Below are 15,008 nucleotides of genomic sequence, written 5' to 3' on the forward strand. Positions count from 1 at the left end.
ATTTGAATTTCATGAGTCAGGAGATTAGAAAACATCAATTCTTAGCTCTTTTGCTTCATTAAATACTATCCCAGAGGCCAAGGAATGTGTTTATACTTCACTTACACTTGGGAGTGAATCAATTCTTACCATATTTTGAATTTAGAAGCTTCATTTGTAGAAACACCTCAAAGATTTAATCTTGTGGTATTGTTAGATTAGTGTTTTTCTTTAATTTTAACAGAAAGGATATTGGAGGAAGATAAAAATACTTTTTAAATTTTGGAGTTAAACCAAAAGAAAATCAATTAAAATTGCTGACTGATGTACATTCTGGGTCTGCAATTATCATTTCAGGATTTGGATTAGTTGTTACTTCAGATCCTCCAGTTTTCTATTGATGTGACAAATTATGTTGAGGCCTGTAAAATTCAGTGGAAGACCATTTGTGGATTAGCAGGATGAACAGATGTGTTTTCAGTTTGGAGAAAAATGCAAAATACAGCATTTTGGAACTCATTGGAATTGAATCTTTATGATTTTATCTAGAACCGCAAATTTAAAAAGTTGGAAGATGACGTGTGGCACTAATTAGAGTGGAGTATATCAGTGAAAAATATAAAATTCTGAGAGGACTCAGCTGGCTGTATATGGGGGTTTGGAGGAGATCTGGGATGGGGAGGTATAGTCTCTGGATACTAGGTGAGATATCTAGAACTGATATGATAAATTTCTTTAATTGGTGAATGATAAACATGTGGAATCTCTATCATAGAAATCCATTGAGTCCAAGTCACTGAAACTGTTTGAGAAGGAGATGGATAGATTTTCTGGACATCAAAGAGTAAGGATAAAGACTTGGAATATGATATTAAGACAGACAAACAGTCATGTGATCATATTGAAAGATGGAGTAGGATCAAAAGACTGAATAGCCTTCTCATTCTATTTTCCTGTGTTTCTTAAAAGCAATCAAAGAAGCTGCATTATGGATTTGATTGTCTAAACCCAAGAGCTGGGCACACCTTCAGGGAAGGCATCTTTGAATCCTTTAAAAGTTGCCACTGGAAACAGCAGCATGTTTTAAAAATGTGAACATGCAAAGCCTCTGTATGTCTTAGATTTCTGTCTAGATGATTAAAGTATTATGTCAAGAGATTTGTGAGGTAGTTCAGGCTGAGTCTCTAGCTAATAGATCCTCATGACTGACTTTTTTGTGCCCTGTCTAATTTAGGATAGCCCAGAAATCTGTCAGTGAATTAAGTATTTTTCACCTGGAATATGTACGACTGTGATCCAGGTCTCCATTTTTCGATAAATTGGATGTGCAGTAATCACACAATTGTGCTCAATTCATTCAATTGTAAATCTTTAATTAATCAGGCCTCATAAATCGGGGATCTGTATTTTGATTATATTTCTTGTAGTTTTGTTGCTTTTTCTGTTTTTCAAATGTTCCCTAGAAGACAGATAATATTCATTCTATAGTTTTGTTTATTTTGCCTTTACCAAGACAGCTAAGTTTACACATTGTTTTCATACAATATAAAAATAAACTTCACTATCTTAGTTCTGTGGAAATGGTTAAACATGATTGATTTTACAGTGTCCCAAACAATAGTATTTGTGGAATCTTGATCCTGTATAATTATAAATTTATGATTTATTACTTTTCCTAGCTGCCATACCAGCCAAGGGGAGTAGTGTATCTAAGATCAGTCAGTCTCCAGGTTATGGTTATGTTTATGTTTCTATCAAGACTGATACTGCCTGGGCTAATTATTATTGGAACACTTTATTTCCTTAACGTTAATCATTTCATTAATTATTGGTGATAGCATTGATAAAGTAAATATATTAAACACAATGCAGCAAAAGTCAAGATAATCCAAACATTTTGTGGTTATATGCTGGAAGAAAACCCTACATGAAACCTTGATGAAATATAATTATTTTTAACAACTCTCAAAAATCCTAAACAAACACTATTCATGTTTCAAATTGCAGTGTAAAGTTACTGGGAAGTAATTTCCTCAGTCCATGCTGAGAATTTTTTTTTGTTTTGATTATTGTATGTAGCCTTGCTGTAAAATATACAGAAATCAAAATAACAGTTTGAAGAATAATTGGAATCAGTTTGTGTTCTTTGCCCAGGTAGCAAACATTTCCATTCCTGAAGATTTGATATTTTGATTCTAGGTTGCCTAATTCTAAACGCTCCCTAACCTAACTGTCCCAGAACTTTGTTTTTATTTGAGCACCTTGTTTTGCTTTGCTGCCAATTTAATCCTCATCATGTTCGAATGAAGATTGAGACAAAACCATGGTTACATGGTTTTGAAATAACTGGGTTAAAATGGAGTATGCTTCCTTAATAAATATCAGCCTGAGAGGTAGCCATGGACACTCGCATGGCCCCAAGCTATGCCTTGCTCTTTGTCGGCTATGTAGAACAGTCTATGTTCGAAGCCTTCTCTGGTTATACTCCCCAGCTCTTCCTCTGCTACATTGACGACTACACTGGCTCTGCTTAATGCACCAATGCTGGGCTCATCAATTTTATCAATTTTATCTCTAATTTCCACCCTGCCTTTAAATTCACTTTGTCCATCTAGGGCACCTCTCTCCTCTTCCTTGATCTCTCCGTCTCCACCTCTGGCAACAAACTATCAGCTGTCATCTATCATAAACTTACTGATTCTCATGGTTATTTTGACTATACCTCTTCCCATCCTATCTCTTGTAAAAATGCTATTCCCTTTTCTCAGCCCCTTTGCCTCTGGTGTATCTGTTTCCAGGATGCAGCTTTCCATTCCAGAACAACTGAGATGTCCTCCCTATACTACTGATGCTGCCCTCACAAACATCTCCTCCATTTCCCGTACATCTGCGCTCACCCCATCTTTTTGCTGGTGTAATAGTGATAGAATCCCTCTTTTCCTTACCTATCACCCAATCAGCCTCCGCGATCAACAAATTATTCTCTGCAACTTCGGCCATCTCCAAAGGATTCTATCACTTAACATATCTGTTACCTCCACCCCGCCCCCCCCCCCCAGCTTCCTGCAGGGATTGCTCCCTCTGCAATTTAATTCCCTTGTCCATTCGTACCTCCCCATTAATCTCCCTCCAGCACTTAAGCCTACAAGCAACTCAAGCGATATATGTGCCCATACACCTCTTTCCTTACCTCCATTCAGGTCCCCAAACAGTCCTTCCAGGTGAGGCAACACTTCACCTGTAAATCTGCTGGGGTGATCTGTTGTATCCGGCGCTCCCGATGCGGCTTTCACTACATTGGAGAGACCCGTCGTAAATTTGGGGGACTGCTTTGTCGAGCACCTCTGCACCATCTGCCACAAACGGGGCTTCTTGGTGGCTAAACATTTTAATTCTAATTCCCATTCCCATTCTGACATGTTGATCCATGGCCTCCTCTTGTGCCAAGATGAGACCTGATGGCATGAATATCAATTTTCTCCTTCTGGTGAACAAATTCCCCCACACCCTCTATTCCCCATTCTGACTTTTCACTTCTTCTCACCTACCTATTACTTCCCCCAGGATCACCTCCTCATTCCCCTTCTCCTATTGTCCACTCTCCTCTCCTATCAGATTCTTTCTTCTCCAGCCTTTGATCTTCCCATCCACCTGGTTTCACTGATCACCTTCTAGCTAGCCTCTTCCCCTTTTCCTGCCTTTTTATTCAGGTGCCTTCCCCCTTCCTTCTCAGTCCTGAAGAAGGATCTTGGCCCGAAACATTGACTGTTTATTCTTTTCCATAGATGCTACCTGACCTGCTGAGTTCCTTCAGCATTTTGTGTGTGTTGCTTTGGGTTTGCAGCATCTGCAGACTTCCTCATGTTTGAAATATCTAGTGTGTTTATTAGTTTTATAGTGAACATACTAAAATAATATTATAATTATTATTTGAGTTCACAGTAAGTGGAGAAGAAGAAGCCTTCTCCAAGACCACTTTCTTGACAATTATTCATTGCAATATTCAATTGGTTTGAAGTGTTCAATTAAAATAATGCAAAATATTAGATTGGCTGGCCATCCTTAATTGTTTGTAATGGTAGATACCACAATGACTTTGCTTAACATTTAGTCTGAAATTACTGAGAACTTTGTTAAAATCCTTTGTTCGCTTTAGGCTATTGAGCTCAATGGATTGGACATACAAGATTATATGTATCATTTATGTATCATTAATTCTGTATCATTTATGTCTATGAAAGACTAACAGAACCATTGTTAAGCTACTGATGATATAAATTTTAACACTGGATTGATTCTTGTTTATTGCGTTTTACTGGGATGAATTTTCGTGACTGTAGTCAGCATTTTCAAAGTGAACCGCAGGATTTCAAGGATCAGCTTTATTCACTGTATACATTTTGATGTACAGTATTAGGAATTAGCTGTGGTGTGTTGGTTAGGCCGTGACATGCAGCAGAGAACAACAACATTCATCAATTATAAAGAATAGAAAATTATATTAAAAATGAAGCTAGAGGTTAAAGTACAGATGTAGAACAAAATGTGCATGAATACATAAATATCAGCATGTATTTACAATGTAAGCAGCATTATAAAAAAAATGGTTTAAAGTGTTTACAGTGCAGTGGCGTGACAGGGGTAATAGATAGAGGTGGTAGGGGCTAACTAGAATGGTTGATCAGATTAACTGCCTGGGGAAGAAACTTTTAAGATGACGTGAAGTTTTTGTTTTAATAGTCCTGTAGTGTTTTTAACACTAAAATGGAGCTTTTAAACATTCTTTCATTGCAATCCACATGTCTTGTTAAGATCTACCCAGCAGCATACTGGAGAATTAACCTAAACCACATCAGGGGCAGTTTAGGATTGGAGACCACCTTCATTTTGGCAGTCTTCACCTGTGCAAGAGGGAAGGATGAAATATTTTTCTTTATTTTACTGAAGTTTGTGTTTTAAATATTATCTTTAATGCTAGAATGATCATTGTTTTCATCAGTTGTTGTTAAATGTCTCTAAATGAAGATGTTTAAAAAGTTACTAAAAGTACTTCACAGATTTGACAATCTCCAAACCTAATTTTATCTTCTGTGAAAGCCTGAATGTGCTTGGGGACAGAACATCAATGGTTGAAGTCCAGCTGCTGTTAAGAACTCACCTGCTAACTCCTAAAGATTAAAGATTATCTTTATTTGCCACATGCACATTGAAACATGATTAGTAAACCAATTGTTTGGAATCATATGACCTTGCCTGGTGCCTCAGGACTGATTGTGTCTGCACCCGTGCTACCACCTGCCCCAATTGGTTTATTGATCATTACAGAATGGCTCTCTGGTGCTTTCCACTCCCTCACCTCTCCCTTCCCCCTTTCCCATCCATGATTCCCCTTTACCTATCCCCTTCCCACTCTCAGTCCACAATAGAGACCCATATCAGAAATCATGTTTATCGTCACTCACATATGTCATGAAATTTTTTTTTTGTGCCAGTAATACAGTGCAATATGAAAAATTACTACAGTACTGTACAGTGAAATGTGTCATTTGCGTTAACAACCTGTACAGTCCAAAGATGTGTCGGGGACAGTTCGTAAGTGTAGCTATACTTCTGACAACAACATAGCATGTCCACAACTTACAATCTCTAACCCATATGTTTTTGGATTTTGGGAGAAAACTGAGGGGCAAGATTGATCCTCCATATCTGGTCTAGATAAATGCAGGCTGACAATGATTACAGGTGGTGAGCTGAGTTCAAGAAAATTTGACTTATTACCCTTTCTTTTGGTCTTTATCAAGTCAAGTTTATTGTCTTTTCAACCATAAGCTGCTGGTACAGTTCACAGTAAAAACGAAACAACGTTCCTCCAGGACCATGGTGCTACATGAAACAACACAAAACTACACTAGACTATGTGAGACAGCACAAGGCTACACTCGACTACATAAAAAAACATAAAAGCTGCACTAGACTACAGACCTGCTCAGGACTACATAAAGTGCACAAAACAGTGCAGGGCAGTACAATAATTAATAAACAAAACAATAGGCACAGTAGAGGACAAATTACAATATAATAATAAATGATGTATCATATTTATCAATAAAAATTAAAATTCTTTTAATCTGTATACAATAAGTTAGGAGAATCTTATCTCGTCTAGATCTGTAAGTCTTGGTAATAAAATTATTTTCTCCATGTGGCCCAGTGTGATTAATTATTCTGATAAACAGGAAAAAAAGAAAATTCTGTTTTATGTTCTAATTAATTTTGTTTTATGTGTTCACCAATTGAAAATCCCAGCTCACTGTTTCTTAACTTCATCTATTGGTCTCATTAATAACCATTGCTTTTTAATTGCTGTTAAAGTTCCTAAGGCATTGAGCCAAGCATTTTGTTCTAACTTCTCATTTCCCAAGAAGATATATCTAGCCTTCTTGCCAATAATAATGTTTTTCAAGAGATTTCTTTTACTCTATTTGGGGCTTAAGTGATCTGTGATATTCACATGAGTGAAATTGGGTGGTGTGTGTTCCTAGGGCTAGAAGGGCTTGTTACCGTGCTGTATCTCTAAATAAAATATGTATTGGATTTGCACATAGTCAGAAAGCCAACATGGTTGACTGCAACTGGGAACATACAAAAAAAAACTAAATAAATTTGCCTTCTTCTTGCCATTTTTACTCCTCTGTCAAAAATTAATTTATTGGGTATTAGATTTCTTCCGTTTGATGCAAACAAGCCCATCTTCATGTGAAAAATGTGTAGAATGTCTTTGTTAGGTAAACACCAAAACCAGGGGTTGAACAGTGATCTCAACACCTTATCTGGGATTCTTGGATATATTGCATAATTGTTGTTGTTGGGTGCCGTCAAGTCGTCATCGTCAACTCATAGCAACCCTATGGATAGTGTAGTTGTCCATAGGGTTTTTGTGGCAAGACACTGAAGTAGATTGCCAGGCCTTTCTTCTTCACAGATACTGCTGCTGCCCAGGTTGGGACCCGGTCAGATTCAAACTCAGGACCATCTGCCTCAAAGTCCGTTGCACCACCAGCTGGCCCATATTATTGAATAATACCACATAATAAAAGGCAGAGGAATGAGATTTTTATTGTAAAGACATGGCGGACTCTGAGAATCGTGATGTGCTGCAAACAGCCTACAGTCAACATCTGGTCTGTGGGATGGGTCTGTTAGGCCTGTAGTTGTCATCTCCCACTATTCTAGCTTCTGATTCAACTGGCCTCTCACTGCGCTAGCTGCTTCAGCTGTTGACTTGCCAGCAAACCTTGGCTATTCCTCAGGACATCCCCAGCTCATTAAAAGAGGCATGACTTGATGATGGCAAGCATGTTGGAGGAGCACTGTGGAGGCTTTTGCAGTGGTCACAGCTCCTAAGCCCACTATCCACCAGGTCCATGGGACCCAACACAATGATCTGCCTTTGTTATTCTGGCTTCTTCCCCCTTCCTCTCCCATTCTGTCGAAGGATCTTGGCTGGAAATGTCACCTGTTTATTCCTCTCCATCAGTGCTACCTGACCTTCTGAGTTCCTCCAGCATTTTGTGTGCATTGCTCTGGATTTCAAGCATCTGCAGAATCTCATGTGTTTAAGGTATTCAAAGTGATAGAAGGATTCAAGAGGATAGTACAAATAAAGTATTTCCAGGAATCATTTATAGTGACTTTGAAATGATGATCTAACTAATGACTATGTTGGTTTTTTGAGGGTAGGAATGATGCATTATATTGTTACTGTGAAGTATTGAACCACAATATGATGGTTCATTTGCTTGTACCAATGATTCTACTTCAGTCACATCAACAAAGAAAAGCCAGGAGAGACTGAGAACTGATTCCAAATCAAGAGTAAAAGGAAAAAGAAAATGATGTAATGACCTAGAATTATTCCTCATGCAATGTACTTTCCTACGCTTCTGGACTGTGCCTTGCACTGTCTCATTTTAATTCCTAGTACGTGATAAAATTGATTTTTTTTAGTTTAGTGCACTGGCATTCCCAGAACAGCATGCAAGGCGAATGTTGTGACTTCCATGTGCAACATGCACAATCAATTAATAATATTAACTGTTGACAGCCTTACTTCTAACTTCATTTCTTTTGTAGTAATAACTGATTAAATATGCTGATTAATTGTTAACAGTTGTAAGAATATTAGCTGCATTAACTCACAGTAGAAAGATTCACAGAACTCTGTAATTATTATAGCCTCTGGCTGTGCGACCTGGTGTATTGAGCAACTTTCTGAAGTGTTCTTTGGGATTAAAAGCTCATTATAGCCTGCAGCCACATTTCTCACAGCTAATGCAGAGAGCTAAGTGTAATATAGTGCATGTTAGATGTGTTTGACAGGTTTCTAAAAGTTTTCCCTGGAGTTGATGCAGCTGATTACTAATAATACTCTTTCTTGTGTGTGTTGCCCTTTTTTATTACTGTATTTCTACTAGTAGAAACTATTGTTCTTCACAATATTTCAGAACTACAGCAATGTGAAATCCATCACCAAATTCCACAGTAATGGCCATGCAGACAAATAATTGCCCTTGCCAGTCATACACTGCGAGTTGATCTTAACCAAGTCATTTTATAGAGGGAGCTAAAGTGAGACCAGTGATTGCCTGGAGACAGGAAGTGAGAGTCTGGTGATTTGAAAATGTATTGATCCCTCAGCTTCTGAAAACAGTCACAGATTTAAATTGAGTACCATCATTTATGTTTTGGAAAAATAATTTGGAATTGCGTGGTGTATTCAGTACAGGCCATTCAGCCCATGCAGTTTTCGTGTGCTTATATTCCACTTACACAAGAGGCTGTGAAAATATGCCTTTTATTTATTTAGATAGATAGACAGATAGATAGATATACTTTATTGATCCAGAGGGAAATTGGGTTTCGTTACAGCTGCACCAACCAAGAATAGAGCATAATTTCTATTGCTCTGTCCCCCACCCCACAACTTCCCATATACTCAACACACATCAAAGTTTTCTGGTGAACGCAGCAGGCCAGGCAGCATCTCTAGGAAGAGGTACAGTCGACATTTTGGGCCGAGACCCTTCGTCTCCTATCATTTTGGATCTCCCTCTCCCTCTCCCACTTTCAAATCTCTTACCAGCTCTTCCTTCAGTTAGTCCTGACAAAGGGTCGTGGCCCGAAACGTTGACTGTGCCTCTTCCAAGAGATGCTGCCTGGCCTGCTGCGTTCACCAGCAACTTTGATGTGTGTTGCTTGAATTTCCAGTGTCTGCAGATTTCTTCGTGTTTGCGTTCCCATATACTCAGTGAGTTTTGAAATCCTTTTGAAAAAAGCATTTCTTTGCCTCAGTTACATTTTAACCACTCTTCAAGTAATGCAGATCCTCCTTATTTCACTAAGGGAAATAAGGTGGTGTTACTGCTTTACTTCTGCAGCAGCTCTAATGTGATCATCTCCTCTTTTGTTATCTGTGTTCCCATCGTGATTTCTTAGGATCCCCCCACCCCCCCACGCTTCAATTTGCTCTGAAGTTCTATACTGTATGGTACTCTAGTTTACTCTAATGTAAGCGGGTAGTTAGAGAATCAGGGTAAAGTTAATGGACATGTGCAAGAGCATAGGTTACGGGAAAGACTCAGAATCAGATTTAGTATCATTAACTTGTATGATGTGAAATTTGTTGTTTTGCAGCAGCAGTACAATGCAAAGATAGAATTACAAAATTAGTGGCAAAAAATGGAAGAGTGAGGTTCATGGAGTGTTCAGAAATCTGATGCTGGAGGGGAGGAGGAGAAGAAGCAGTTACTGAACCATTGTGTAACTCATTCAGCCTCCTATATCTCGTCCCCAATGTTGGTGATACAAAGGGAAATGCCCTTAATGGTAGATGCTGTCTTCCTGAGGCACTGCCTATTAAAAATTATCATCCTTGGTATAGCAGCTGGCTCTATGGGATTAGGAATTAGATTACTCAGGAAAATGGCACAGGCACTGTCGGAAAATAGCATCCTTCGTATTTATGTTCCTGAGCTTGGATTTCTAACAACTCAGAATATTTTGTTCATATACTTCTTGTTAAATTAATTCATAATTGTAAGGCTTTTGTCAGATCACTAACACGAGATTCTTCAGATACTGGAAATCCAGAATAACACACACAAAATGCTGGAGGAAGTAAGGAGACATGGGATCCAAGGAGACCATGATTTGTGGATCCAGAATTGGGGTGCCCACATAAGGCAAAGGGTGGTTTGTATTCTGCATGAGGTCTGTGACCAGTGGTGTTCCGTAGGGATCTATTCTGGGACCCTTTCTCTTTGTGAGTTTTATAAATGACCTGGAGGAAGAAGTAGAAGGGTGGGTTAGTATGTTTGGGGGTGTTGTGGATAGTCTGGAAGGCTGTCAGAGGTTACAACAGGACATCAATAGGATGCAGAACTGGGCTGAGAAGTGACAGATGGAGTTCAAAAGACAGAATGTAGTATTAATGGTAAGAATTTTAGCAGTGTGGAGCATCAGAGAGATCTTGGTGTGTGTCCATAGGACACTCAAAGCTGCTGCGCCGGTTGACAGTGTTGTTGAGAAGGCATATGGTGTGGTGGCATTTGTCACCTGTGGGATTGAGTTCAAGAGCCGTGAGGTAATGTTACAGCTATCTAAGACCTTGGTCAGACCCCACTTGGAGTGCTGTGTTCAGTTCTGGTCACCTCACAACAGGAAGGATGTGAATACTATAGAAAGAGTGCAGAGGAGGTTTACATGGATGATGCTTGGATTGGAGAGTGTCCCTTATGAGAATAGGTTGAGTGAACCTGACCTTTTCTTGGAGCGACAGAAGATGAGAGGTGACCTGATAGAGATGTGTAAGATAATGAAAGGCATTGATCGTGTAGATAGCCAGAGATTTTTTCCCAGGGCTGAAACAGCTAACATGAGGGGCACAGTTTTAAAGTGCCTGGAAATAGGTACAGAGGGGATGTCAGGGGTAAGTTTTTCACACAAAGAGTGGTGTGTGTGTGTGTGTGTGTGTGTGTGTGTGTGTGTGTGTGTGGAATGCACTGCCGGCAACGGTGGTGGAGGCAGATACAATAGGGTCTTTTAAGAGGCTATTAGATAGGTACATGGAGCTTGGAAAAATAGAGGGCTTTGTGGTAGGGTAATTCTAGAGAGTTTCTAGAGTAGGTTACATGGTCGACACAACATTATGGGCTGAAGGGCCTGTAATGTGCTGTAGATTTCTATGTTCAGTGTTTTATGAACTCAGCAGGCCAGGCAGCATCTTTGAAGAGGAATAAACAGTCAATGCTTTGGGCCAAGACCTTTCATTAGGTCATTGCTGTCTCTTTACATTTAAAAGAGTTCAATTGTTTAATTGTGCATTCTGCCAAATAGACATAAGTTCCTGTGACATCTAATGAAATGCTTATTATAAATGGATTACCCTAAAGATAACAGCATCTCTGATCATGGGTGCATTTAAATATCATGTGAGAAAATTATATCCTGTGACCAAGCATGCTAATGTTTTGTCAAGATCATACCTAGCAACTTTCGGCATCTGGAAAGAATCAAACTTCCCTAATAATTGATTGGCATTTCCTTATTGTTTCTAACAGGTTACGCTTGGAAAGGTTTTAAAGGCAATTGTTGTAATGAGGAGTCTATTCATTGATCGGACAATCGTTAAGGCTTACAATGAAAACGTCTACACAGAAGATGGGAAGGTATGGACATCTGAGCAATTAACTTGGTTCATGATAAGAAATCAAGATGTGCATCACTTACCACAACAATTTATCAGCGTATTTTTATAGATGGGCATTATATTACAAACTGGAGAAATTTATAACTTTCATTGTGCTTATGGAAAAAATATATAATATTGTATATATTAAAAGATAATGGTTAAATATCAAAAATCCAGTGGGTTCATGCTTACAAACAACTATTAACTACCATTGATGATAGGTAAAATAATAACAATGTTTCTGAGCAATAAATTGAAAGATTTAGCACATAGAAATATAATAGCTCACTGCAGAAATGGGCAGAAATCTCATCTTGTCCAGGTTTAACAATGAATCGTATTAAAGGATAAATCTAGATTCAAATAGTGAGTCTGTGCTGTGGAAGAGCCTTGTACAGCATTATACAGTCATATGATTCTCAAAACAAGCTACACCTATAAAATGGTTGATTCAATACTTTTCTTCATTTCCCCACACTGGCCTCTTACCTCTTCTCCTCACCTGCCTATCACCTCCCCCTGGTGCCCCTCCTCCTTCCCTTTCTCCTCTCCTATCAGATTCCTTCTCTAGCCCTTTGCCTTTTCTGCTTAACACCTCCCAGCTTCTTACTTCATCCCATCACCCCTCCCCACCCACCTGGCTTCACCTGTCACCTTCAAGCTTATCCCTTCCTCCCCCACCTTCTTATTCTGGCTTCTTCGCGCTTCCTTTCTAGTACTAGTGAAGGGTCTCAACCCAAAACATTGATTGTTTATTAATTTCCACGGATGCTGCATGACCTACTGAGTTCTGCTGGCATTGTGTGTGTGTTGACTTGGATTTCTAGTATCCCTTGTGATTATATGATTCATTGCTAAACTTCCGTCGTATCCCATTCCCATTCTGACATGTCTATCCACGACCTCCTCTACTGTAAAGATGAAGCCACACTCAGGTTGGAGGAACAACACCTTATATTCCGTCTGGGTAGCCTCCAACCTGATGGCATGAACATCGACTTCTCTAACTTCCGCTAATGCCCCACCTCCCCCTTGTACCCCATCTGTTACTTATTTTTATACACACATTCTTTCTCTCACTCTCCTTTTTCTCCCTCTGTCCCTCTGAATATACCCCTTGCCCATCCTCTGGGTTCCGCCCCCCCCCCTTGGCTTTCTTCCCGGACCTCCTGTCCCATGATCCTCTCGTATCCCTTTTGCCAATCACCTGTCCAGCTCTTGGATCCTTCCCTCCCCCTCCTGTCTTCTCCTATCATTTTGGATCTCCCCCTCCCCCTCCAACTTTCAAATCTCTTACTCACTCTTCCTTCAGTTAGTCCTGATGAAGAGTCTCGGCCTGAAACATCGACTGTACCTCTTCCTAGAGATACTGCCTGGCCTGCTGCGTTCACCAGCAACTTTGATGTGTGTTGCATTGCTAAACTTGTTTGAATAAACTTCCAATCAGCAAAGGTGTGTTCACAGATTTTGCTGTATTATCCTTTTTCCTTTTTATTATCCATTTTTCTTTTTAGGATCCTTTTTTAATGCTTTAAAATGTCTGAAATTAGAGAACCAAAACAATTTAAAACCAATTAAACCATAAAATCTATATCCTGTTGTTAGAAAACCAAGTTCATCTCGGCAGATGGGCCAAACCAGGTGAGGGTAGCCAATGGGTCTTCGACCCTTGGTGAGGTTGGGGATTTGCCTATCCCAGCGTGTGAAGTCTGGTCCTGGCAGATGGAGTGGAGGAGACCGATTAGTGGTCCAACAGTTAAGAAGGCAGGCCAGCAGGCGTTGATGGAGTGCTAAGAGCACGACAAGGCACTTAGACGTCCTGGTCATCCACTGCAAGAGGTGGTGATCTCTTTAAACTCACCCTGCAGCAGGTAAAGGTAAACCACTGCTGTAACCTGCTGAGTACATGATTTCCCAATATGTCAGAGCGGCGTGGAGGGAAATTGTCCGCCAACTGGAATTTCCAGGTGCGACCTAAAGCGAGCAAGATAGTTGGTCCCACAGGAAGCAGTAATGCTGTACAAAAGGTGTTCCCTTTCCTTTGCATGCATTAATCTTAATATTACGAGGCTGCTCACTGATTTCTTGCTTGCAAGGATTTCCTCCGAAGTATAGTAGCTTTTTATTACTATCTTACACAAATATTGTTTTGCAGTGACCATAAGAAATTTCGGAACGGAACCTCTACTAACACAGCTATCCATTCTAAACATTCTTCCTGTTTACTCCCAGCTTGCATTTTGTTTGCGTTTTTCTAACCAGTTTCTATTCCACTTTACTATTCTCCACTATTTTGTTGGTGGGTCCTTGAAAACTCAGGAGCTTCGCATCTATTGTGTTTTCTTCATCTAGTGTATCTTGAGTCTCCTCAAGGGTGGCAGAAGTTCCTATAAGGGACTTGATTTTAAATTTTCAGAGGACACTTGCAAAGTTCCATCTGGAAGATTAACAGTTAAACTGAAAACTTTGGGAATCCATTGCAGAACTCAGCTAAAAGGTTTTCTTTATATAACAGAAATGAAAAGTATGATGAAGAAGGTTAGGAACTTGAATTCCAGTGACAGAAGTTCATTACAGAAGTGTCAAAATGGCACGAGTAAATAATGGTGACATCTTGCAGATAGCTTACAAAACTACTGAATACTATTCTTCTTATAAATATACTTCTTCCTCCTCTTCTTCTGAACTGTGATTGATTAGAGCTTGTAATTTCCCTTTTAAGCATGTATTTTGGGCCAACTGATAGATTTGGAACTTCTGCGACCTCCGGGGGAATTCGGCGTGGGTGAGATTCTGTGTTGATTCCTAAAGGCGGAACACAAATCTGTGGTCTGCTTCATTACTCCACGCCATTTAAAGTGTCAAGCAAGATTTAAATTGTGAACAACGTGAGTGGAAAACAGACAGGGGTGGTCAGTGCCATCTGTCTGCGTTTGACTGATCCTCTTGCTACTGCCAGCAGGCGGAAGGTTCAGGAGTCTTGGGTCCCACACCACCGGGTTCTCAAGTGGCTGTTACCTGCAACTATCGGGCTTAAGGACGGGCTTGCCTTTGCGCTGAATGTGCTCCACAGTTGTAGACTGGCTTTGAGGGCTCTGTCATTCATGTTCCTTGTGTTTTTGTTTATTTGTTTAGAGCTATTTACATGATTTAATTAAAGCACTTCAGTGCTGAACTAATTCTGCAGCTGCGGTTTGCAGCCATTGACACATACCATCGGCACAATGCTGTTGACTATCATCGGCAGAGTGCTGAGGACTCACTTTTGGGGACTTATGGC

General features: G+C 39.7%; 1 protein-coding gene across 1 annotated transcript in view; it reads left to right on the forward strand.

Annotated features, from left to right (window-relative positions):
- med27 (mediator complex subunit 27) overlaps positions 1-15,008 on the forward strand; it is a 281,574-nt gene that overhangs the window by 236,767 nt on the left and 29,799 nt on the right. The window contains exon 5 of the mRNA XM_063073488.1: positions 11,598-11,705. Coding sequence (XP_062929558.1) covers positions 11,598-11,705 — 108 coding nt within the window. The remainder of the gene's footprint in view (positions 1-11,597; positions 11,706-15,008) is intronic.

The sequence above is a fragment of the Mobula hypostoma genome, chromosome 21 (assembly GCF_963921235.1).
Source record: "Mobula hypostoma chromosome 21, sMobHyp1.1, whole genome shotgun sequence".
NCBI lineage: Eukaryota > Metazoa > Chordata > Chondrichthyes > Myliobatiformes > Myliobatidae > Mobula > Mobula hypostoma.